This window comes from Spinacia oleracea, chromosome 4 (assembly GCF_020520425.1).
Source record: "Spinacia oleracea cultivar Varoflay chromosome 4, BTI_SOV_V1, whole genome shotgun sequence".
Taxonomy (NCBI): Eukaryota; Viridiplantae; Streptophyta; class Magnoliopsida; order Caryophyllales; family Amaranthaceae; genus Spinacia; species Spinacia oleracea.
In genome coordinates this window covers 18,598,807-18,625,384 of record NC_079490.1, presented here as the reverse complement: position 1 = coordinate 18,625,384, position 26,578 = coordinate 18,598,807, and the positions used below count along the sequence as shown (strand labels likewise).

The window sequence follows — 26,578 nt, the reverse complement described above, 5'->3', positions numbered from 1 at the left end:
ACACACACCATTATATCAACATAACCTACACATCCAATTTACATACCTAATCTCATTTCAAATTGAGCTGTAAACAAATTTCTTCTCGGCACCATCACTCATATTAAGGACTTGAGTTTATAACTATCACAGACTCCGGCATGGAAGCATCCGTTGATTAGCAAATTCTAACAGCCTGTCCAAGGATCTCCATCTGTACGTGTCCAGTGGTACTGATATACATACGCCCCAGCCTATAGCGGCATAACCGAGTACTCATCAAAGGATGCGGATCAAGGATTGCTTATTCTCAAATGGGGAGTAAATATATTAATATATCCAGAATTCTCAATTGAACAAAACAGTGACACACAAGGGAAGGCTAAACCAACTGATTTCACCATCCCACTTTTCTCAAAACATACAAGAAGTCTGACAACAAGAGTTAACAAAAATACTGCAAAACTGAAACTTAAAACATCTTAACCTATAAATATCAGAATTAAGAATTAAGGCGAACCCCTCTTGAGAGATGGATCACACACAACTCCTTTCACTTAGCACTTGACTTCCTTCAGACCATGGGAGAAGTACAAGAAAGTTGGGTCAGCAGCACCCTCCTTGTAGTAAGCAAACACTGTGGCACATTCATCTTGCATGCTCTCACCCACAAAACTGCACAGACAGAGAATTTGCATTAGCAGAATTCCATGGAAATTAACTAATAATGCAGGTTTTCAAAGTCGACAGATGACACTTGCATTGAAATTAGCAAATTACTCAGCAGCATGATTTTAGAAGTACCCAACCCCATGTCCAACCCAAAAAAAGCCAACAAAGACCAAACAAACTAGTTCCAAAGATGAATAGGCTGATTTAAAATGTCACACAAAGTTCAATTACCCCAATGCCTTTTAAAACTCTAGCAAGGTAGGTTGGTATTTGATGCATGCAACCTTAATTCTATCAGTTATGGGTTGATAAAGAACAAAGATATGTTAGATAGAATATGAATATCAAAAACATACAATTGAAGGTCGCTGAGCTTAGACATAAGATATTTGGTTGCTGCCTCAACATTCTTCTTGAACTCGGCAGCTTGTTCACCTTCCAATTTGGCAGTCAGGTTCTTGATGTATCTCTTAACCCATGCAACAAACTGCTTCTTGTCATAGGAAGGTTGCTCCTGAAAAGAAAAATGTCAATTCCACGATTTAATAGCCAAGGACTTTCTTGCGTAAACTTGAATCTAGCCAACAATTACCTGGAGCCTGAAGACGTCAACAATGTCAACAACCTTTTGAGCTTGGTCATCGACACCTTCATCTTCTCCACCATCTTCAGCAGAAGGATTGGCACCAATGTCGATGTCAACACCCCCTTTGACAATCCACTGCAAAGTACAGGAGCACATAGCACCACAATAATTTAGTTGCAACTCAAATTACAGTTACAAAGAAAGAATAACAAGTTATAAGAATTGCTAAATGTACAAGGAGATCCATACCTTTCCTTCTACCTCCCAAAGGCATCCATTAAAGAGTTCCTTGTAGGGGTACGAGTCGGACAAGAGCTCGTCACCTGCAAATCCCAATAGCACATTAGATAGCAATCTTACAAAACTCACAATCTAAATACTTAGAAAGGTTCAAATTTGAACACAAATTCAACTACAAAAATGATCGTAACAAGGAATTATAGATATATGCATCATATAGACATATAGTTTGGCAACTCATGAAAAAACTAAATCCCACCATGATCAGCATAAGCAAATCGAACAATAACATCCAATCCAAAGCTAACGTATAAATCAAAACCCTAAACCAATATGAATATACATGATCAGAACAAACTGTAGAATTCCACATAGACAGCGCAACAAGGTGCAATATCCTATCATAAATCAAACAGAACGCAGATCTATTCGTCTAAAATGCTTTAAAATCACCATCAATCTTCCCAATTTCATCTACTTCAAAATCAATCAAACACGAAAATGAAAAACCCTAAATCTAAAACCCCAGGAAACAAATCAAATCCAAGAGATCTCATCATCAACACTAAACTCAAACAACCAATCAACCATAATCATCGTTAAACATGAAAAGTATTGAACTTTAATCAATCCCAGTCAATCGAATCTAAACTAAATCGGCCCAAAAAAAAAAACCCCAACTTTCCAGCAGAAAAATCCAGCTCAAAACAAATGGCACAGAACACTAAATCGTACACAATTTCAAAAAATAAAAACATAGAAAAATAAAAGAATAAAAGGGAGAAGAATAAGTTGGGATTACCGGTAAGGAGGTCCTGGTAAAGGAGCATGGTTGCAGAGTAATTCTCTCTCTCTTCAAACTTGGGGCTGTTCTGTGAGATTCGTTACGCAACCGAGCACCAAGAGAGGAGAGAGAAAGTGGGGTGTAAACGAGAGAGGGGTTTCGGTGGTGCACCTCCTTTCTATATTTATATATCTAGGGTTTAGCATATTATCTACGCACATCGGAATAATCTCTCCGTTTTTCGATTTCTTTAGTGTAATTTACCTTTTTGGACACCCTTCTTCTTTTATTTACGAGAGTACTAGTATAGAACTCGTGCAATTGCACGGTTTTATAAAGTTTGTATTGATATTTAAAATAAAACTAGTTTTTGGGCCCGTTCATCGATATGTTGGTACTTAGTAGTGTAATGGAGTTTAGAAGTTATGTTGTTTTTAAACTGGTGTTAGAAGGTGTTTAAATCAAATGACAATAATAAAACTTTACGGCCTATGAAATCTTGTCTTTTTAATCATTACATTTTTCTATTTATGTTCATCTCCCCTGAAAAAATAGATTCACTTTAAATCACCTATTACCACCAATAACATATCATTTGTACAAAAATCAAACAAAATTGTTATAGTGTACGACTATACTCATGATATCCAATTAAGGGAAATGCTTAACTATTGAACTATATTGACAAAACTTTTCTTATAGGAGAATTAAAACTATGTGTAAGTTCCCTAACAACAAACATATACAAATAAACCACCTAAAAGGCTCAAAATGTTGAAGACGGTTTACCCACCTTTAATCATTTGCATGGAAACCATACAGTATAAGATTTCCTTTTCTGCAAAATGAATTGTAACTAATTAAGCAAGAAAATAAACAACATACTTCCAATATGCTTAAGAAAAATCAAGAACAACGTGCTTATAGAGAGAGAGGGGGGAGGTGGTACTACAACTTGAATTGCATCAAAATGTTGAATTCAAACACCCTATAACCTCTTACCGTTTCAAAAAGGATAAGTCAAAATTCTATTAGCGGGAGGTTAAATTTTGAATGAACTCTACAGGAGAATGAGAGAAGATTTGGGGATTGAATTAAATTGACATTTAAACTAATTAAGGTTGGAGAGTTAATGGGAAGATGAAGAACGGGACGGTTGTTTAGGCATAATTAAGTTGAGTATCGGTCGTAATTTTTGGTACTCCCTCTATCTCATTTCTATAGTCCTATTTCTATTTCGAGCGTCCCAGAATTAAGAAAAATCAAGAATAATGTGCTTAGAGAGGGGTGGGGGTGGGGGTGGGGGTTGGTACTACAACTTGAATTGCATGCATGAAAATAAACAATTGAAATGTTGAATTAAAACACACTATAATCTCCTACCGTTTTAAAACGGACCAGTCAAAAAGTTTATTAGTGGAAGGTTAACTTTTGAATGAAAGCTACATGAGAAGGGTAGAAGATTTGGGGATTGAATTAAATTGACATTGAAAATAATTAAGGTTGGAGAGTTAATGGGAAGTTGAAGAATGGGGAAGATGAAGTAGGGGACGGTTATTACTATTAGGCATAATCAAGTTGAGTGTGATCCTAATTTTTGGTACTCCATCCGTCCCATTTTATAATTTTGTTTCTATTTCGAGCGTCCCAAAATTATACTCCCTTCATTCCTAAATGATCTTCCTATTTGGTGTTTAGGGTGGAAAATAAGAAAATGGAATCTTGTAATGACTAGGTGTAAGAGTAATGATTGGTTGTAAGAGAAAATAATAAATAAATGAAGAAAAGAAATAAAGAAGAGAGAAGAGAGAAGATATTTTTATTTAAGTAATAAAAAAATCATAAAAGTGGGGTTGGGTGGGTGAATGGGGAATGTGAATGAATTAAATAAGGGGTGGTGGGGAAATTTATGGTAAAAAGTCATATCAAAAAATAGAAACATGAAGATCAAATAGGAACGACATTTATAGAAACAAGAAGATCAAAAAGGAATGAAGGGAGTAGTCATGTTTCTATTTTTGGCCATTAACTTTTCTATTTTCCCATGTACTTTAATATGCATTGAAAACCCAACAAAACTTCCCCATGTACTATATTTCAATTATTTATGTACTATATTCCCTTTTCTATGTAATATATTCCAATTTCTCATACAAATCAATTATCAATGTATTATATTCCAATTTTTCGTGTACTATATGGGACAGGGGGAGTATAATTCTAATAAATTAAAGAGACGGGGATTAGTAGTATTCTACATGAAAACTAATAGCAATAAAGTGGAACAATGAATAACCATATTTTTTTTTATAACAAAAAGTAAATAGAAAGACTAATAAGGTTTGGACATGTGTCTTCAAGATGGGTTGCTTATGTGTAATTGAAATGACGATGGTTATGTTTTTTAAATACTAGGTATTGATTGTTTAATTAAGTGATGGTAAAAGTTTGAATTGTGCAAATCATACGGAGTAATTAATTAACAAATTATAGTTTTTATGACTCTTTACAATACACGTTGTTAATCTTACACATTTTAAAGACCGTATTTTACTATAATTTTTGTTCGTACACACGTTATGTATATGTTTTATTTTATTTTTTAGGTACCCGGACAATTGCACGATTTGAAAAGCTCAAATATTAAATTTATATTATTTTGAATATCTAAATGATCTAAAAAGTTTTTTCAATAAAAAATCATAATTTACATATCATGAAAAATTTATAATAATAAAGTTAAAAATTAAAATATTAAGTTGTAATATTCTTAAATTATGCTGAAAATTATTAGGTGCACCCGGATATACCGTGCACCCAAAGATATTTTTATGCTCAATGGTGGTCCATACCACATATTCTCCTCACATTTAAGGAGAAAATGTAATAGGATGCACCGTACACCCGAGTACGTGTAATGTGCTCTAAAATTATGTTGCTAGTTAAATCTAGAGATTAATAATTAATCTATTGCTATTTAGTTTTTTTTGGCAATGAAGTCAAACATACGTACATCAAAAGACTCAAGTCACATTTTCCTATTGCTATTTAGTTCCTCCGTCCATTTTAGACATTTGTGAGCATTTTTAAGGATTTATTATTAATATATATATATATATATATATATATATATATATATATATATATATATATATATATATATATATATATATATATATATATATATATATATATATATCCTACTCGAAAAATTAAAAAGTTTTGAACTTATAGAAGATATATAAGTAGAAATAAAAAAAAATCAAGTAACATCAAGCAATAAATTCTTTTTAGTGAAGAAAACAATAATTTAGGAACAAAGTAAGTTATTTATAACGCCCATTACATTTCTCTTACTTCCTATTTTACCTTTTTGTATGGAATAAAGATTAAGTCGAGAATGCGATCAATTTTTTCATAAATGTCATAATAAATCTAAAAACGAGGGTCATATATAGGTTATAAAATAATTTTTTCAATGGTTCCAACCATCTAAGTTACGAAAATTAATATAGAGGGATCGTCAAATATTTTCGTTCATGAATCCGTAGTATGTCTTTTTAATGTTTAGAGTAAATACAAATATAAACGACCTTGTTTTTTGGTTTTTCCCCTATTTTTCCGTCTCATTATGCATTTTTACATTCTTTAGTATAACATTTTATTTTGTTTGCCTTACGTTTCACCGATGTTTTCTTACAATGGTTCATGTTAATTGACCCTAAAACCTCATTTAGGACTTGTTGTTGTTGTTGTAATGAATTGTAGATATATCAGAACAATCTCCATTAATTATGTGACTGGAAAAAATTCTAATACTTTATCTACCACACGTCCACACCACCCGCCTAGCTAGGTACACATATTCGCCCAATATAACAACTCACCTTACCCGTTTCACCACCCACATTATCTGCTCGAGCAATCATCTTCATACAAAGCTTAATTACCTATCAACTTTAAATTTCAAAGTTTGTAAAAAATACTTAATTACTACGTATATGTTTGCATATATGTAGCATGAGTCTTATTAGGTCGATCTTGTGTAGCCTTAGATGTTAGAACTCTCTAATGTTAAGCAAAACATACTTTTGATACTATGAATACATTTAAATCCAAAATATCCATACTATGAATTCTATGAATACATTTAAGCAAAAGAGATAATTAACTCAAAGTGGTCCATACTTTAAAGGGTTTCTTTTCTACATGCTACTCAACTATAATTATCTCTTTCCTATATGATCATACAAACTTTTATATAAGGCGGATTTACACAAAAGACCGACTTGATATCATATAAGTTAAGCAGTGGAACTAATTAGTTAAGCACTGAAACCAAATAGTTAAGCAATGAAACTGATTAGTTTAGCAATGAAAACAATTACTAAAGCCGATGAATTGTACATTTGTAAAAACACCAGATATTTGTAAAAACTTTCAAACAATTTCTCTAAACCATACATAAAAAAGAAGAAAAACTACACATTTGTATAAACTTTCAAACAATTTCTCTAAAATATGCAACACTTCATGCAACTTCATTTACCACATGGGTAGTGAATATAGTGTACGCGCGCCTTTATATGGTAAATGATTTATGATTTTAACAAAAACAATTGCCCATTTAGACTGAACTTTGTGTTATAATTATTCTGTAATACCGTACATGTAACACTTTTATACAAAGTATCACGAAAATGAGCTTAAAAAAAGTATAATTCTATATCAAATTGTTAACTCATCTTAAACATAAATTTACTAATCATAGACTTTTATACTCCATATTTCTTTTTATTTTTATATGAAATAAAAAAAATATATCTCTCAAACTTGGTTTATTAATTAATTGGTAGTTTCCCCTATATCTTTATCAATTTAGGAACGAGAATGAGAATATAGCATGTACGTAGCAGACTTGCAACGCTGGTGCCTTAGTTTATATTTTCTTTGTTGTTTAGACTGTTGTCTGTTAATTTGTTGCCAACCTTTGTTTGTTATGTTGCCTGTCTTTTGGCTTTGGTTCGTGTCTTGTAATGTTTGTATTAACCGCCTCATTTTGGTTAATAATATCTGTTATTTACCGGTAAAAAAACATACAATATGTATGTAGCGTATTTCTTAAGTGGATGAAACTTACAAAATTAATTTTGAAAAAAGGTTAAAGTTTTAATACAATAGGAATTATATGTAGAAATACGATAGTGTATTTTCTAAGAGGTATATACTACCTCCTTTCCCGAAAGTTTAATATGCCTTGGAATATGTGTCCAAAGTATGAAAATTTTGACCGTAAATTTTCACTATTATATACATCAAAACGTTGTCATGTAAGGTCTTGTTAGATTAGTCTCGATATATATTTTTAGAATATTAACTTTTTATAATTTTTTCACGTACGGAATTGGATAAATTAGTGGTTAAATGTATTAAAATTCATGTAAATAGTAAGTGCAAAGAACTTTAAAGAACAAAGATAGTACAATATATAATTTCTACCAAAATAAATACACAGTATCTTTCATATAAACATGAATATTTTACAATTCAAATAATTTAATTGCACTTCACGGTTTAATTTAGTTCTATACTACCCACTAACTTTCGATTAACTATTAATCCTTTAAGTGAAAATAAAAAGATTTTATTTATTATAGAATCTGACATGTTCTTCTGTAGGATTTTTGATACAATATTTAAGTTTAGTTAATATCTTATGTGAATGTAAATAAAATAATAAGAAGATATTGTTGTCATAAATAAAAAAAGATAACATAATTCAATCCTTTTATTTAGGGGGAAAAAAGCGGGAAAACTTTTATTGTGAGAGCGACACGTGTCATCTTAAGTTTTAGGAGCCCCTCCTTTAGTATAGTTATAGATTATCTTAACCCTTTAAAAAGCAAGAGATGCCTCAAATTTCCTTAAGAATAGTGAAATTACTGTCAAACTCTTAAATCCTTCCTTGAAATAGACCCATTTTCTCTTAATAACAGTGAAATTACACCCCAACCCCTTTCACAGTTTCACACCCTTTTGTCTGGCTTTCGTTGCTGAAATGATGAGTACGTGTTCCTCCTTCTCCTCCTACTCACTGCTTTCTCTCTCCTTATCGTTTTCTTCTACTACTCTTCAAAAATGGTAAGAAAAAAAAAATTGTAATTATATTAATAGGGGAAATAAGGAGGAAACCCCCAATTTGCTCCACCTGCAATTTCGGCTTGCCGAGTTGGTAAAACATGATCAATAGCAATACCCACACATGTCAATGGAGATTTAGCGGCGATGGCGGTTGTTCTACCTCATCCTATCCTCCTACTTGCTACTTTCTCCTTCCCGCATCTCAATCTTTTCTCTAGGTTTCGTCATTCTTGTTGTGGCTTCACACATAATCACATTATCTTTTTACTACAATAAATAATTCACCGGCTACCCCACTTTCGTGCCAATCAAAATGTATCATTTAATAAATGGTTTTTTCATGAATACCCATGAGGTTTCACGGAATGCACCAAATACCCCTCATGTTTTCAAAAAGCACAATACGGAGTATACCCCTATTTAAACTTAAGTACACCAAATACCCCTCATTTTGAAGGTCTGTTAGGGCTCCGTTAAGTCATGTTTATAATTTACCAAATACCCCTATTAATGAACTTATTGCACTATGTACCCCAATTTTAAACTTGTTATACCAAATACCCAATTGTCTTTTAAAGTGTTGAATTAGCTTCTATCAGCTAGTTTTCTGAACCCTAAAGAACTAAATATGGCCGTTAGGTTCTTTGTGCTTATAAATAGTATACCGCTTCACATAAATTCTTCATTTCCCACTCTTTTTCTTTTTTTGATTTTCTTCTAACTTTCCATGAATCCTCATTCAAAAACCGAATCCTCTCCCATTCCATATTTATCATACATACGAGTGCCAAATAAAAATTGCTATTGTGGGAGAAGATTTGCCATAAGGAGCTCAGAAACGCCTAAAAATCTACAAAAGCTTTACTACAAGTGCAAGCCATGTGACAATTTCAAGAGGTGCAACTGGTATGCTGAGTAGAAACATGAAGAAGTCCATAGCGAGGGAAGCAAAGATGAACAAGGGCATGAAGAAAATAGGGGAATGCATGAAGAAAACAAGGGAATGCATGAAGATTTCATAGACAAGCTTTTGTGGATTTTTTAGTTGTTTCTGAGTTCCGTAGGGGTATATAGTGCAATAAGTTCATTAATAAGTATATTTGGTGAATTATAAACATGACTTGAAAGCCCTAACGGACTGTCAAAATAAGGGTATTTGGTGCGTTACGTGAAATGTTAAGGGCATTTCATGAAAAAACCATTTAATAAAATACGGAGGGAATATGATGCAAACCCTTATAGGATGGAGATAAGTACATCTAAAACAAGCCGAATAGAGAGTAACCAAAGAAAAATATATATACTTCCTCCGTTCCGGAAATATCGCACCATGGTTGACTTTTACTCATTTAACCATTACTTTGGCTCTTAATACCTTAAATCGCGTACAAATAAAAATTATAAAAAACTAATATTTATAAAATAATATATCGACACGAATCTGACATGACTCACAAGACTAAAATTCCTTACGTAGGAAACACAAAAAATGACCGAAGTCGTAGTAAAAATAGTAAACAAACAAATGGTACAATATTTTCGAAACAGAGTAATAAATATAAATATAAAATATTAAAATAGTACCCAAGGAATTAACACATTGATAATCCATTATTTTTGACAGGTCATGAAAATGGGCCCCCTTCTCTCTCACGAACTCGACCAGTTTTTCCCATAATCTATGTCCTTTCTCTCCCTTTCTCTCTCCTCCACCCTTCCCTTCTCCCAACACCACCCCACTGCTTCACCACACATTTCCCCATTTAAAGCCCTAATCTCCTCATCCTAATCCTATATTCCTTCAAAACCCACCTTCTGGATTCGGCGATTCAACTTCGATCAATCAACAGTTCTATTCCATGAGGAATAACCTACCCACTGTTGTATTTAATTTTTAATTTTATGCTAATTTAAGATAATCGAATCTCTCTGAAAATTCCGAATTAGGGTTTTATTAATCGAATTGGAAAAAAAAACTGAATTATAATACCATGGGACTTGATGAAACCGATTTAATTGATGACGGTGATGGCGGAGGTAAATCGTTGAGCTCATCCAACGTTTCCTGCTCAATTTGTCTGGAACCCGTCACCGACAATGGTGGTAGATCTTGGGCTAAGCTTCAATGCGGTCATGAATTTCATCTGGGTATGTGTTTTTGTGAAGTAATTTGAGATCTAGGTGTTCATTTTTGCCTATTTTTTATGCTTGTTTGATCCGATTACTTGATGAATTTTGTTGGGAATTTTATTGATGATGCTACTGATCCATGTGAGAAACTTTTAGAAACGAGTTCATATTATTAAGGATTAGGAAATTAGGGGTTGGTGTTGATGCATGATTGGGAAATTTAGGAAAATTGGTTTTTGAGAAAGGATGATCATGCTTTCGAAATTGAGCTGGAAGTTGTGCATGGATTAACTTAGCTAGAGAAGGGTAGTTACTGTTATCCTCAAATTATTTCAGCAGGAGAGTTGTGTGTTTGGGTTTGATTAGTATTGCACATGCGGCCATTGTCTGCCAAATCTTCTTTCTCATGCTTTCAATTATATATGATGACTATTTACAGATAAGGTTCGAGTATAATCTTTCGTCAGAATGTGTTAAACCTGTGACTTCTTAGATGTACCCTTAAAGCCTTATTCTTCAAAATGGATTAAAATGGGTTAGTGTGGCTCCCGCTTGTTGTGATATGGCGATGACAAGGTATAACTTCTGATGGATCATTCATGCAATTCACAGTTAATTATGTCTCAATCTTCCTGTTGCTTGATGTAACTGAAATGGCAACAGTGACAAGTGAGAGCTTTGGAGAGACTTCATAGGGTTGAATTTTCTGTTTCACTACAGCTAAGACTAAGTACATGGATTATTGGATTGTAAATTTGGAGAAAGTAGGGATGGTTATACGGAAAGTTTCCTCAGTTTTTATTTTTTATTTTTATGAAAATAGCAACCACACCCAACAGAAAATTCTATGAGATAGCGGTTGGAACTTAAGACATCTCTAGTAATGAAGAGACGGGAAATTGAGGATACCTCATCAGTTTTGAGTCAAATCAGAAGGGGTAAAATTAGGATTGAGGTGATAAGAGACAGGGTTGACGTAATTACTGATGGTAAGAGGATGTAAATAAGACTTAGGTTATTAGGACATGTTAGGAGGAGGCATTCCAATGCTTCAGGTGGTAGACGTGTGAAAAGGGGGATTGTAGGAGAAGAAGACTTAATTGTGGAAGAATCGAGATGAGATTGTGGAAGATTTATTCCATTCCTTCCTCCCTTGTGATTAGATTAGGTATTCGATTAGTCAAGCTTAAGTTTGTCCTATATTGCTCATGAATTCATTTTGTTACCAATGACCTGTTTAACCTTCTTTCGATTTTTCTGTTACAAGTGTTGCGACTCTTCGGCTGCGTGTTGGCACAAATATTATCAGTGTTTGCATCTAATTTTTAGGTTTTATTTCCTATTATAAATCCTTTCATTTTAATTTTCTTGTTGAATTTTTAAATACATTTTTTATTCAAACTCTCAATGTATTCTTTCCAAGAGAAAGAGAGTAAATCATTGCGGGTCTCTCGGAAACAACCTCGCCTGCTACTTCCGCTGTCCCTCTAAGTTTTCCCCATTTATTAGTTGTCACTATTTGAAGAGCCAAGGAAAATTCAAGTGAGTTGAAACATTTTTCCTTTCTTACTTAATTAAGATATATTATATGACTATATCCATTCACAATAGATGCACTATTTTGACTTTCTCAATTATCAACGCTCATCCTTGACCATACTTTCCTTAATTATCTATTAGTAAAAATTTATATGAAAAATATATTTTGAAAAATATGCATTAAAAACTATTCTAACAACATTTTACATTTTTTTTTTAATATATTAGTAAAAGGAAGTCAAAGTTAATAAGTGAATAGTTCAAAAACTCAAAACAGTTCATCTATTGTGAAACAAAGGAAGTAATATTCTTCTCTCTCCTCCAATAAGCATTTCCTTCCCATTTTCCGAACCACCCCGTTTCCTCCATACCACCACTATGGTATTATCCCCTCTCATCCTCTTCCTTTCTCAAACACAACTAGCCCTCCCCGACATGAAAGTCACCGGCATTTTTACTTTTCGGCGTCCTACCTCTCCCTCACCATTCCTTTCGCCTCTTGGTTTGCCGAACGGAACTGAAAAATTTGGATCAGAAATTCCAGCGGTGTGTGTGTCTCTCTTTTGCGGATTTGAATAACTTGTGACTTACTGTAATTTCTCGTTTATCTGAAATCTAAGAGTCTTCTTGTTTGATTTATGTTTTATTTTTACACTTCCTTTGTTTCCCTAAAATTGTAACAAGGGCGCTGGGAATAAAAATTAAGAAAGTGGGTGAGTGGGGAGAGGGAACCTCAAAAAGCATGAGAAATACCCACAAAACCAAGTGAGTAAGGAGTTTAGGAACTGTCAGTAAGGGAAAATTGGGTATTTGTAGTGTGAAAAGAGATATGAACTTCATTAAATAGAGATGTTCTAATATTTTTCAAACTTCCTTAATTGGTAAATGTTGCAATATTAGGGGAACGAGGGAAGTATATATTTTTCATTCTTTAGATCCCTGCTTCTCTCCTTAAGATTATGTGTATGGTGTTATATCAGTTGGTATTAGGGTGAGGGTGGTTTGTTAATGGTTTTGGTGATAATGGTGGTCTGGCATGTCTTGGTAAGGGGGCAAGGATGGTGGTCATGATTGACTGACGTTACAGTCTGGCGATGCGTTTAAGTGGGTGGATGGGTGGTGGGCGATGGGTTAGGGGATGAATGGGCAGCGCCGCTGGTGCTTCAGTAGGCGGTGTCCTGGTGGGTCAGTTGGGAAATGAAATGTGTGTCTGGGTAGTTTAGTAATGTAGATTGAGGTATTCAACAATGGCTTTGGGTGGTTAAAGAATGTTTTATTAGGGGGTAAGGTGAGTTAAGTGGTAGAGACATGTTACCAAAAAGGGAATGGGGTAAACTCAATGGACAACCAAAACAGGAATATGGGGCAAACTTGGAGGGACATAGGGAGTACTAGTTAGAAGTAAGCTCACTACTTCACTACTTGTATAGTTCCAAAGACTTTACTTTGGTGAAATTGAACTACATGGCCGAGTTGAGGTAGGCATGATATCTTTATAATGATTTTAGGACTAGATGTCAATTGATGGGAAAATAAGAGTCGATGACAAAAAAGTAAGAGAGTTGAATGCTCCACGGAAGCCAGGTTTCTCCCCTTGTCAGTGCTCTTGAAGAGAAATACACAAGTAAAGGCAATACTTGTCCTCCACGACCAGGAAATAGAATAAATGGTATTTTGATGAGTAATTTACAACATAAAACGTCTTAGACTAAGAGGCCCTAAAAGAAAACATCTCTTACTAAGAAAGCTTTTTGTATGGAGACATGGAGCTACTATTTGCGTCTTGACACGGGTAAATGTGGATGCTTAGCATCTAATTTTCACCCTTTTATTCAGATGAGGAGCGAGATTCCTTTATGGTGTTTTACCTTTCTGATTACTGAGAAGGCTTATGAGAGACCTGGAACTACCTGCCTTCTTTGTCGGTGTATTTTAACTACAATTCTCTTCCTCTCTGTTTCCGCAGCTCGGTTAATAATGATCATCTAGCAGAGTTTGACAGCAGTTTACTTGTTTATTTGTTGTCTTAGAAAGACACCAAGTTGCTTTCTATTAGAAGCAGAGACACATGAACTTCACTTGCAGGGTAAGCTTAGAACAAGCCTCACGAGAACTTTCAGAAGGGAGGCTAAGCATTGTTGAACTGTTAATTAGATGCATCTCATATGAGTACCAATGATGTTTTGATGCTTTGTAGTGAGATGAGTTGGCATCAACTTCTGTTATCTGAGTGTTTTGGTTGAGAAGAAGGCAAGAAGCTGAAAATGACTGCAGAGAGTGACTAAAGTTCTGTGGTTATGTGTATTTCCTAGGGACCATTTTTTGTTGAATAAACTTTTGTTTCCCCCCGTCAATTCCGGGTTGATGGAAGAGCTTTTAAATGCTGTAACGTGGAGAAGTTATATGCTCCAGACTATTGGTATTCACAGGCAAGCTTTTAAAATTCTTTTGGACATTCAAGCAGATGGAATATATTACTTGTAATTATTGACGAGCCCTCTGTTTGAACAAGTATCTTGTGAGTCGTTGGGTTGGACTTGGATCGTGATGCCACAAGAACCCCAAAACTGATCCCGGCATCACACATGCCTGTTTATGAATATAATAAGATATGCTGAGTGATTGGAACTCTTGGAATAACCGTCATCCAAATGAGTAAATGCCGTAAATCAAATATCTCCAACTGTAAAAGTTAATGCGTCTATCCCACGTAATTTGAAAGTTGGGCTCTCTCTTGCTTTTGATGTTCTGCAAACTTTCATGATAGCATGACATGGAAGGAGCATACCTACTAAGTACACTGTTTAATGTTTTGGGACAGGGACTTCATTTAAAGAGAAGATGTTTCAGGACAGGTAAAAATAGGTATTTGTGGATTTGAATTATTTTTCTTTATTTTTCGGCTCGAGGGGGGTTGGGGGGGGTGGAGGTGGTATAGGAACTAGAAAATGCCAATTCTATGGCTTGTTTGGTTTTTGAGTTGTTGCTAGTGTGCTGACAACTTGACATTGTTCCAAACTTGCAATAAAAGGACCTTTTTTATTTGACCAGGGGTTTTTAGGAACTAAGAAATGCCAATTTTATGGCTTGTTTGGTATTTGAGTTGTTGCTTGTATGCTGACAACTTGACATTCAGCCAAGCTTGCAAAAAAGGAGCTTTGGGATTTGACATGTATTTAGTATGTGAACTTGCATAGTTTGTGAATGTCACTTTTGCAAAAGAGGAATGCATTTGAAATATGCTTTGAATATTCTATGTCAATGATCAATTGATCATATAACATTGCATATTATAGCTGTGACATTGATGTGTTCTGGTGAACAATTTATCGTGAGACTGGCCCTTTTGCGTGTGTGTGTGTGTAAATAAATAAGTAGGGGCTTCGAATCAAAGAGAACTCCGTTGTTCGTTTCGTATATGCTCTTGGCTTCTATTAGTTGGCGGGGTTACTCCGGTATCCCTCTTTCAATGTTGAATTTGTTGGATACTTCTTTTGTAGTTCATTTGGTGCTCCTTTATTTGTTTTAGCTGATAATTACATTCCTGTATTCATAAGTCGTGGTGATCTGCAGATTGTATTGGTTCTGCTTTTAATATCAAGGGAGCAATGCAATGCCCAAACTGTCGGAAGATTGAGAAAGGTCAGTGGCTTTATGCTACTGGTTGTCGTTCATTTACAGATATTATGGATGACTGGCCCCACGATGAGGATCTTTATGACCTAAACTACTCTGAGATGGTACTTATTTGCTGTTATTTTATCAATTTAAGATTATTTAACATAGTCATGATTACGGTTTGGAATTTCTGTCTGTTAGTTTTTATGAGCATCTTTCAATTCTTGAGGTTGCTTTATTTGATTTCAACTTGGATCTAGGCTGGTTCATTTTTCCTAAATACTATTCGTGTATGTTCCATGAACATTAACACCAGTATAGTTATTTGGCTTTTCATGTCAATAATTTATTTAATTTTGGCTGGCTGACTGGCTGACTGGCTGTATTTTTCTGAAATTTGGTGAACCAATCTTGCCTAAGAGTTTGCATTTATTCATAAAAGTTTTCATGTGCTTTTCATCATTCTCTTGGCCCTATTCCTCCCCATCCTCCCTGGCCAAAATTGGGATAAAAGGAAGAGAGAGTGGGGGGTCCATGCTATCACTATCTGAAACTATATGAATTACTTGGACCAATTTGGATGTTCATGGATGGCCTTGTTCTGCTTTTCTGCTGGTTTGTTGTCTTCAGATTGTCATACTTTTAATTGCAATTTGTTCGTTTCAGTGGGTAACACATGAAAGTGATATTTTTCTCAGAGAGTTTGTTATTTGTTTCTTTAGCATGATATGCAATTTTAGTTGCTTTATCTCTTAGTGTATTTGATTTTATGAAACTAGCTTGCTCTCAGTATTTTGGAAAAGGGTATTGGAACCAGAAGTAAGGGAATGGTAATGCATTTTGGCGAAGAATCCCCCCCCCCCTGGTGATAAAAGATGTTAATTATGTAAATGCGTCCTCTTTGCTTTAATTGTTAATTAGAAGGTATGAAACCAGAAAAATCTTGAAAGTATAAGTGCTCTTAGTTCATGGTCTTTGAATAATCTTGTCTTACCTTTATACATTTTATATGTGCATGCTCGCTTGTCAACTGTGGAAATAGTAGTTCATATTCTTCTAGAAGCCAATGCTTTGTTATTGTTTTTTTGGATGTGTGCACTCGCGGTTGTGGTTCTAGGAAAGATGTTGACTACTTGGTTAAGCATCTACATAATTTAAACCATGCTTTCATGTGTTTATTCGTATGGTATTTTATCATTATATGATGAGTTTCTTTTAAAAACATTATCTCTTGTGTTAGATTGTAAGATACATCTAATTTGACGTAACTAAGTTGGATGATGTGTGAACCGTGGTAGAACCATGAAAACCGATGTCAAGCATCGGATTATTCTATGTCGATGGCCCATTTATTCAACAAGATTTGGAGGACTACCTATGTACCGCAATATTGGAGGAAGATCACCTTGTCACCAACCTATAAGAACAAAGGGGGGTGCTTAGGATTTCTCGGTATTTCTACGTATTAAGCTCATATGTCATACCATGAAATTGCTGGAGAGAATGATAGAGAAGATATTGAGAAATTAACACGTGTTTTGGAGAACCAATTTGAGTTTATGTCGGAGACCGTGAAGCTATACTTTTTTTATAGTGCAAATGGCGGAGGATAATAGGGCGAGGAAAGGGTTACACCAAATTGGAGAAAGCGCATGACAAGGTGATGAATGATGTGATGTAGTGGATAATGACTAAGAGGTGCATTTCTCCTTAGTATATTGACCTAGTTAAGGATATGTATCGGGACATTGCAAGGACTTGTGGTGGAGTAACACATGCTTTTTCTATTATGATTGGACTGCACCAATGACACCAATGACAAACATTGAGTCCTTTCTTCTCTATAACAATATTGGATGAATTAACTAGATCTATTAAGGGTGAGATACCATAGTTATGTTGTATGTAGATGACATTATATCGGCGGACGAGACTATAATTTAGATTAATGCTAAATTGGAGCAATGGGGCAACAAGTAGCATATGAAGGGTTTAGATTATTACATAGCAAACTTGAGTACATGGAATGTGGTTTTAGCATTAAGAGGGACTCGAGCGAGGGTGCAGTAGTGTTGACTAGTGTTGACCCTTAAATGTAAGGAGTTGCCCAAGAGTGAGTGTTTTATGTATATTGGGTTGGTTCCATAGAGGAATAGAGAAATTGACCAAGATGTAAACCATGGGATAAAGTCCAGGTTGCTCAAATGTAGAGCGAAAGTTGTATTGTGTGACCTAGAGGTGTTAATTGTGTTGAGAAGCTTGCGAGCAACTCAAACTCGACAAGCTACAGCCTGACTCAAGACCTTAACGAGCCGAGTCGAGCAAGCTCCTACTCGACTCGATATGCTAGTGAGCAACTAGATAACTTTTATTATTATTAATAGTTATGAATTTTTTTAATTTTAATTAAATGATTTGGCACCTTATTTAAGAGAAAATTGGCACTTACTAACTGTAAGTTGAAAATGTAAACAACTACATCAGTATTATCTAAACAATTAAACAATTTTTAACAAAAGATGGGAAAAAATTAGAACCGCAAACACATTTTTCAACTCCTTAAACCAAAGATGTTCATTAAAATAAGCCTTCTTATGCCTACCACAAAATTTATAGGGGAAACATGGAAAATGGAAGAATCAAAAGATGATGAAGACTACCACAAACGCTGTAAAGTGGGGAAGATTGATTGAGACTGAACAAGCAATGTAATAAATGTTAGAAGAAGGAAAATAAAATGCAGCAGATCATTATCATCCTCTTAGGCTTAGGCGCCCATATTACGAGTTACAAGGGACCAAGGGAGTGTTGGCTAGCTGATTATTGTTGGAAAAAATATTATACTCACAAATGTTGAACAAACAATGTAATAAAATGCAGGTGAAAGAATCCTATATGTTTTCTAAAAGCAATAACTGATTTTAATGGGGTTGCTCACATTAGTGTTGTTATTGCTAGCTCTACAAGGTACAAGGTTTTCCCTTTAATCAATTTTCATGCTTTTATCACAAATGGTAAACTTTGATGAGTTTGCCGGAGATTAAGAACACGAATGAGAGAAAAATGATGGAGGAACTTGATGAGTTCGCTTGAGATGGAGAGTTGTCTTATCTTTGATGGAGTTGAAGAAATGAATAGAGAGATTCTGAAATATATCTAGTCCCACATCAAAAGAAATCTAGGAGTAATAGCGGAATATGCTTATAAAATCGAAACACAAGCTAGTCAATCTGAAGTAAATGAGTCCCATTTCTAGGATTTTTATGAAGTTTAACAATGAGCCTATCTTTGCACTGTATTAGTTAATTTTGGGCCTAATTAAGCTCCATTGTTCGAGCGCTCCATGGACTAACCAGAGTTTAGAAGAAAATAATTTAGTATACTTGTTGAGTTCCGAGTCTAAACGAGCTCCAGTCGAGCTACAAGTATCTTTAATGAGTAGCGATCACGAGTTGAGCACGACTGAATTTTTTTCGAGTCAGGTCGAGCAACCAGGTTGGATCGACTCGCTCGGTTAGCACCCCTAGTGTGACCATATTGTCCAGTGTTACCTGATTCGCTAGTATGAGACAAGGCACGGGGACGCAATTCGCTACCTAATTTGCTAAATTAGACCAAAATTGTACCATTTTCATGTTATAATTTGCTTTTTCGGTACGCAGTTCGTGGGGGGATTGAAGAATTAGGTAACACTGATATTGTCCCTTTGAAATTAAAGGGACAATTCTCAGACGACCATTTGACCAACGCTATTATATGGAGTGTTATTATATGGCTCGGAATATGAGAGTAGCAAGTAAGCTGGCATGTGTATGTTGAGGTGGGTGTGTGAGACACCTTAAAGGATATAATTAGAAATGAATGCATTTAGGAGGAAAGTTGGAGACTTGGAGTTATGGATCAAAATAAGGGAGACTCGTTATGCTAGTTTGGGCATGTAAGACGGAGACTAGAAGATGCCTTGATAAGTGATAAGGATAGAAACTAGAGGGTTGTGATCATGAGGATCTTAGAAGTAGTTAGAAAAAGCGGAGAAAGACCAGAAGATGATTTGATGGAAGGAGTCAAGGATTTGATAATGATTTGAAGAATTTGGGTTTTTGAATATAGTGGTGAAGATGTTAGTCGTAGTGATTGAAGCCTTATTGCCTTATTCTTCACCTTTTTTTGTTTGTTCATTATGTTGTGCATTTTGTAATGTGAATCTCCTGATCTACAATGACGAATATGAGAATATCTAACTTCTGTCTGGATCTTTCCGATTCAGGCGGCTAAGGAATAAGAAATGGTAGTGGTTACAATTGTAAAGATAAGTGAGTGTTAGGTAGGTATGAGAAAAATTAAAATAAAATAAAATAAAATGGTGGTGGCGGTGAGTTTGGGCTAATCAGCTAGTGGCACAGGTAGTACTTTGGTAGCACTTTGTCGCTGGTGGTGACATTACTACGACAATAGTATCTGCAAGGTGTGGTATTGTTGGATCGGTTGAGGTGTTAGACGGAAGTGAGGGTGAATGGGAGGAGAGTTTCATGATGGAATGGGTATCCGATTCCTGGTGTTGGGTTGCTATTTTTCTCTCCTTCCCTGGTCATTTCCAAAGTTGGGGTTTGGTGACTCTTGGGTCAATATCAACTTTATTTTGGGTATTACGGAGTAGATATAAAGGACCTTTTTATTTCTTTTATCAAATTTTTGGTTGTTACTTGTTAGAGTTCTTTATTTCATATCACACTCAGCTTTTCTATGTTTAACACCTTCCATCCCATGCCCCATACATCGACAACCACTGCATCTTCCTAGGCAACAGCCCTACCTTTTGATCCCAAAATCTCTGCCACTATGCTGGGAGCATCAGCAACTACTTACATAGAAACAAAGACTGTATCTCAGGCCTTGGTGGGTACTGTTAAGATTTGTGTGTAATCACTTGAGTCTCGATCAAAAGGCATGGATTTTAAGTGGATTAGGAGGCATTAAGGGGCAAAGAGGGGGATGGGAGGAGAGAATGAGGTTGTTTGGAAAACGGTGGGTCAGAGTGATATGTGGGGTGGGTTGTAGGATTGTCCCTTTTTCCCTGTAGATGAAATCTCATTTTTCACTTTCATTGACTAGAAACACCCTATTCTACATATGAAACTAAGAGACCCCTGAATTAGCATCAGTTGGGGAAATAAAACATGTTAGTGTAATGCAAACTTAGAAGTTTATGTAAAGACCTGCTGTTGTATCCCTATCATTGGGGGGAAGGCGGGACATGAGCCATGGGACATTAATAGAAGATGCAGCTCAAATGATTCCAGGGTTGTGCCATAAGACTTATTAGATGTGATTGATCAAGCATTATTTTAAAAATAGAAGTAGTCTTTTGTTGCTCTCATTGTTACTGCGTAACCTCTCATTCACCAACACAGTAGCTGAATATCTGTAGTTTTGTGGAAATTGAGTTGTCAATCACAAGGCCATGTTGAATTCGCTTGTTTGCTGATCAATTATTATCTTATTTGCGCTCAACTTTGAGAAGAATTAGTAACTATTGCACCCCAGTCTGCCCCTTAAGAAATGTGGTTTAACAGTTGTGGACACGTGGCTCAGAACTGGTGTGCTTCCTCACTACATGCCCCTTAATAGTAGGGGCTGAAGCATCCTAAGACCCAGATATCCTTGCTGGAAGGTGCTGAATTTTGTGGATGTATGCACTTTGTATATGCTTATTTTGTTCTCTGTAATATCTGTCAAAGTAATTGCTTGTGGAAATTAGGTTTCTTTTTGGGCCACCTCTAGGGAATTTAAGTTACTAATTAACTTCTAGTGTCTCATGTGATGACCTTACGTATAATTTCTTTCCTTGCCGTGAGTAATCTGCATTTTTCTTTATGTCCCTTAAAATGCCATTATTGTCCTCTTTTGTATAATGCTGGTGGATATAGGTGTTTGTATAATTATAAGGTGGTGTTATTTCTTCTGTTCCTTGTTGAATCTTCCCTCAGCTTTGCTAGAACTGTATACCTTCTTGTTCACATTCTTAAATTTAGGATTTTGTATATTAGTGTCTATTGTCAATCACTCTACAATATTATACCAAGACAATCAGCTGTAATTGCTTTGATATGCATCTGTATGTATCAGGTTTATTCACTTTAATTTGTTCATTGTTTCCATTTGCAGTTTGGAGTTCAATGGTGTCCGTTACCGTTTTCACGGCTTCCCTTATTGGAGTAAGCATGCCTTCACGAATTAATATTCAGTTATACTGTGCTCTAGATTTCTTAGCAAAATTTGTAGATTGTGTCCTATTACATTCTTTTTTACTGTCTCTGAGATACAAATTCTTCCCCAGCCCTGTTTGCAATTATACAGTTGTTTAGAACAGAGTAGTGCTTGTTATCGAGCTGGAATCATGCTTGCCTTGTTGCCTGTATGCAGCTCTAGCTCATGGTTAACAACAGGTTTTTCAGGTAGGTTTGTTAGTTTGTTAAGGCTACTAGGTCTCACCCCAAAAATAATTATGTGACCCACCCTTAACTAGCGCAAATTAGAAGGTGCAACCGGGTTAAAAACACATTTTTACGGTTTAAAATCATATTTTTTCAATTTAAAAACACATTTTTGCGGTTAAAAGCACAATTTTACAATTTAAAAGCACATTTTTACAGTTGAAAAGCACATACATTTTTTCAATGTTCTTTTTATTTTAGTGATTGTGTTGTACTTCACAATATGTGCTTTTAAAACGGATTGTGTTTTTTGTTTGTAAAAATGTGCTAGTAAATATGTGCCTTTAAACAATTAAAATGTGCTTTTAGAAGGATTAAAAATACAAAATGACCCGGTTGCATGTAGAGCTACATGCAACAGGGTGTATCTTCTACTAATTGACAGATCCTGTGTTGCATTTTGAGTTACTTCTTCCCGGTACCCGTCTTGGAACACACTGTTTTTATTAGACTCTTGGGGCGCTTCAACCCAAAATAGACAACTTTCTATAATTCACTTGCGTGACCAATATGTCTTACTTACATTATGTACACAATCATGATTGAGTGCCTTGTTCTCTCTATACATAAGATGGGTTTCTGTGAACCAACTAAAAGCTCCTCCAACTAGGGATTCTGTATAAGTGTATAGTCTCATGATTTACAAGATGCTCTTCTATTTGCATCATTGTCAGCATGGATAATACTGGTTCCATTTGGAACTTGTAAGAGAAATACGATGGTGCAATTTTTTTGTTCCGGGGGAATTCACAGTCTTTTTGGCTGAAGGATATAATTTTAAGGTTAAGGTGAAGTTCTTTCAGCATTCAGAGCAACACACGTCATTAAAGCGGCCTTCTTCAATATAATTTGTTACAATCAATGACCGACAATGTAATTGTACTAATTTGCCCAGAAAAATGTGCTTGGCCAGGCATTACTTACAACTTATTTCATGTCATTTTACTAGGTCCCTTTCCTTGTGTCATGATTTCATGCAGTCTACTAATTCAAATAATTATCCATCCCATTCCATGCCTGCGTCATGATGGTCAATGTACTGGGTTATGGTGGTTTACATCGATCTCGGGCTAGTAATGAATGTGAATAATTATATGAACATCATAGGTGCATGGTGGTTTATCATTCTTATTAAATTGTTACTCGATAATTGGGCTTTCTTTATTTTTGTGTGGATCCATGATTTCCCTTTGTAAGTAAAAGATGTTGTGTGCCCGTGGTGCCCTACTTTAAACTTGTGAAGGTTGTCCAGATTAACTGTACTCTTGGTCATTGTTTTTTTTTGGACTTTTATGTTCTATTCTAGTCCAAGTATTTGAGTACTTGACTGGTAATCTGCCTTTTTTAATCTATTGCTGATCCATAACTGCTTCTTGATGCGTTACTTTTCTTATCTTTGCAGGGAGGGGGAGTTCCCATCTACTGCTTGTAAGTTTTTGTTATTGTCCGGTAACAAAATTTAACTGAGTGTATAGACAATAATTGGTATATTTCTTGTGCTTCCACAGATCATGATTTTTTGGGTCAACAAGCCGTTTTTGCTGAACATACAGCTGTTTCATCTTCTACACATCAATGCCCCTATGTTGCATATTATGGACCAATTCATTCCTCATCCTCAAACTCTGTTGGAAGTGTATCTGATGGCTCCAATTATAGTAATCGTTGGGGGGGGCCATCTGGACCCAATGAAATGCCAAATTCGTATGCCTTTACTGGCATGGACCCTCATTACCATGGTTGGGAGCAACATTCCCTGAGCTTCTCAGCTAGTGGCACTCGGTTGGGTGCTTCTGATCAACCTTCAGCTCCATCTTTGACTCCGAGATCATCTCGAGTCAATTCTGATTTATCTAGATCAGGGTCATTTGTCCATCCATTTGTCATAAACCACAGGTATGTGCTGACAGCCACAACAATGCTCTTTGTTATTCATCTTTGTTGCTTTATAAGCTTTTTTTAAGCTTCCATCCTCTTGCTTTTAGGGCCTTTTGGGGTTGCCCAGCTGGTAGAGAATGTAGTTTGCACATTTACCATGGATATTCAATCTAGCCTACTTGCTGAAGGTGGTATAAAGAAAAATAGGACTTCAGAAGAGCACCAACTATCCAATAAAGTAGAACTTCCTATGGAAAGAGCTTTCTAAATATAGGTTTCTGTGCCCACCCTTGTAGCTGTGGTACTCCTCCCCCTATCTTTAAAGAATAAATCTCCCATACGGAGTTTGGTTCCTCCTGCTCTCTTTTCCTTTTAGTTTGCATTGTGTGACGGACATATGCTTGCCCTCATTTTTTCTAGTAGGGGAAGGGACTTCTTTTTGGTGCTAGCTTAAAGATCGATTTGTTACTGTGATATGCTTTTGATTATCATGTTAGAAGCGACAACTTTTGTATATACAACTCGATTCAGTATCAAGTTTTACCATATTCTCTAGAGCTTATCAGGCAATGTGGTTTATGATTCTGATTCTTATTTGCACACGACATCACTTTCCCCCTTTGTGTGTTAAATACTTGCTGTTGAATTATAGGCTTGGCTTGGAGGTCCATGGTATTGCGTAACTGATGGAGCAACAAACTTTATTTTCCATTTTGATCATCCTATATGACCACTTTTGGGTTTCATCTACATGTATAACTTATTTTCATTCAGTGTCATTTACTCTATGTTTATTATTATCACAGTTCTGGCGGTAGGGTCGGAAGTTCAGTCACCTCATCAATGATTCCACCATATCCAGGAAGTGCAGCTCGAGCTCGTGATCGTGTACAAGCTCTTCAGGCATATTTTCAGCCACCAAGCAGTTCTCCTCCACCGATGTGGGCACCCATTATGTCAAGTACAAGAAGATCCAGTGGTCATCGAGGTATGTCCCAAGGGGCTGCTCCAATGCCCTCATCATCTGACCAGTCATCCGGAGGATTCTTTGTATACCCACCAGGTTCATCCACTCGGAGCTTTCCTGAACCGGAGAATCCAACATCCAGCAGATTCCACGGGTGGGAAAGAGATCATTTGGCTTCTTTTCCATTAAATCAGGGTGATAGAGATTCCAGTTGGCTTCCCCACCAGGTTGTTGGTGGTGGGTCCAGCAGTTTCAGACAAAGGCATGGATCTGAACGGACACCACAAAACCGGTCATGAAAGACCACCACCACCCCACCCCGTCCATCCTTTTTCGTTTTTGGGTGAAAGCGGAAAAGAAATTGGAAATATTACAACTGCAGAAACCAAAAGAAGTATGTAATGTGTGAAACTGTGCAGAATGGTTTTAATTTGGTGTTTCACTAGGTCAAGCGAGACTCCTACATGTTGTTGAGTGGGTCCTGAAATGGTCCTTTTGGCATTAAAAAGCTTAATTGCTTTTGAGGGTAAGTAAAATAAGACATTGAATCCTGGATGACCTGTGGTTTTTGCGGGGAGGTGTCTGTATGCCTTAGGAAGTGAAGTGGAGTTATCTTGCTAGAATGCCTCAAGGTTTGCGAGTAAAGGGGGAACTGAACTCTGTTGCATAAACTTAATCCCCGTATATTTGTGATATTTGTATGCTAAAATTCATGAAGTTCTAAACATTTATGCCGTCTCATTTCATTTTTAGTGGTACCAAGTGCTTTGCTTCGATCAAAGGTTTTAAACTCGATGAGACAGGACCTTTTGGCAAGTAAGCTAATAAACGAGGTAGGACTTGCATTCAGTTCTAGAATTGCAATGAGATAATTTACACACATAATAAGTGAAAGGTTCGCTCATGGTTTTTGTTAGACTAAGGTCTGTGGAAAGGCGGGTACTTATTCGGCCCCGTTTTTGGTGTTGTAGGGGAGGGATTGACCTTTTTAACGCATATTTAGTTGTACCTATGCCCCCCATAGTCTTTGCAAACACTAAGTCAACTCCTGGACTAAACCGCTGTTAAAGATCTATAATCAACCCATTAGTATGATCAAGGGAATGTTAGTTCATCAATTATGTTCTCTCCATAATCAAAATTGCTCTATACTTTCTCCGTATTTATTTAAGAGATATACTTGGTCGGACACGGGTATTAAGAAGAAAATTGAATGAAATAAAATAATAAAGTAAATGAGGTTGAGTAGATATTTTAATAAGTAAACAAATGGGGAACATGTTATTTTGGGGGTGGGAGGTGGGGTGAGTTTATGAAATTATTTATTTAATAGGATGATGGGTCATAGAGTAAATTAGATATATTATTTAATTAGATGGTGGAGTTGATAAGTTACTAAAAATGAAGTGACTCTTAAATAAATACGACCGAAAAATACAAGTGTATCTCTTAAATAAATACGGAGGGAGTACCTTTTAAATCCCTTTAGTCTGATGAGCAAAAAGTTTTACATGCACTTGGCCACCTAGGTGCACCTAAACTATAAAAAA

The 26,578-nt window shown here is 35.7% G+C and overlaps 2 protein-coding genes across 4 annotated transcripts; one reads left to right on the top strand and one right to left on the bottom strand.

The window, feature by feature from the left end:
- Positions 1-279: 279 nt before the first annotated feature.
- LOC110793181 (translationally-controlled tumor protein homolog) lies at positions 280-2,438 on the bottom strand. The gene is made up of 5 exons (XM_021998029.2): positions 2,280-2,438; positions 1,487-1,560; positions 1,244-1,372; positions 1,008-1,165; positions 280-654 (listed from the first exon to the last, which is right to left on the bottom strand). Exons 1-5 carry the CDS (start codon positions 2,305-2,307, stop codon positions 537-539), a joined length of 507 nt encoding a protein of 168 aa, XP_021853721.1. The 5' UTR covers positions 2,308-2,438; the 3' UTR covers positions 280-536.
- Positions 2,439-10,060: 7,622 nt separating this feature from the next.
- LOC110779262 (E3 ubiquitin-protein ligase RFI2) lies at positions 10,061-25,755 on the top strand. 3 transcript variants are annotated; one of them, XM_056826994.1, is made up of 6 exons: positions 10,061-10,550; positions 15,645-15,811; positions 21,855-21,904; positions 23,586-23,611; positions 23,692-24,079; positions 24,868-25,755. In XM_056826994.1, the coding sequence occupies exons 1-6, from the start codon at positions 10,394-10,396 to the stop codon at positions 25,325-25,327; spliced, it is 1,248 nt and encodes a 415-aa protein (XP_056682972.1). In that variant the 5' UTR covers positions 10,061-10,393; the 3' UTR covers positions 25,328-25,755. The 3 variants fall into 3 exon arrangements, with proteins under 3 accessions (XP_056682972.1, XP_056682973.1, XP_021839483.2); XM_056826995.1 differs by lacking the exon at positions 10,061-10,550 and adding an exon at positions 12,339-12,617; XM_021983791.2 differs by lacking the exon at positions 10,061-10,550 and adding an exon at positions 12,852-14,926.
- Positions 25,756-26,578: the final 823 nt, after the last annotated feature.

Coding starts and splice junctions, on each gene's coding strand:
- LOC110793181 (XM_021998029.2), bottom strand. CDS start 2,307: ATGCTCCTTTACCAGGACCTCCTTACCG. Junction 1,561..2,279: donor TTACCAGGACCTCCTTACCG/GTAATCCCAACT, acceptor TGGGATTTGCAG/GTGACGAGCTCTTGTCCGAC. Junction 655..1,007: donor AAGCTCAGCGACCTTCAATT/GTATGTTTTTGA, acceptor CTGTCTGTGCAG/TTTTGTGGGTGAGAGCATGC.
- LOC110779262 (XM_056826994.1), top strand. CDS start 10,394: ATGGGACTTGATGAAACCGATTTAATTGATGACGGTGATGGCGGAGGT. Junction 21,905..23,585: donor TCACGGCTTCCCTTATTGGA/GTAAGCATGCCT, acceptor TTATCTTTGCAG/GGAGGGGGAGTTCCCATCTA. Junction 23,612..23,691: donor GGAGTTCCCATCTACTGCTT/GTAAGTTTTTGT, acceptor GTGCTTCCACAG/ATCATGATTTTTTGGGTCAA.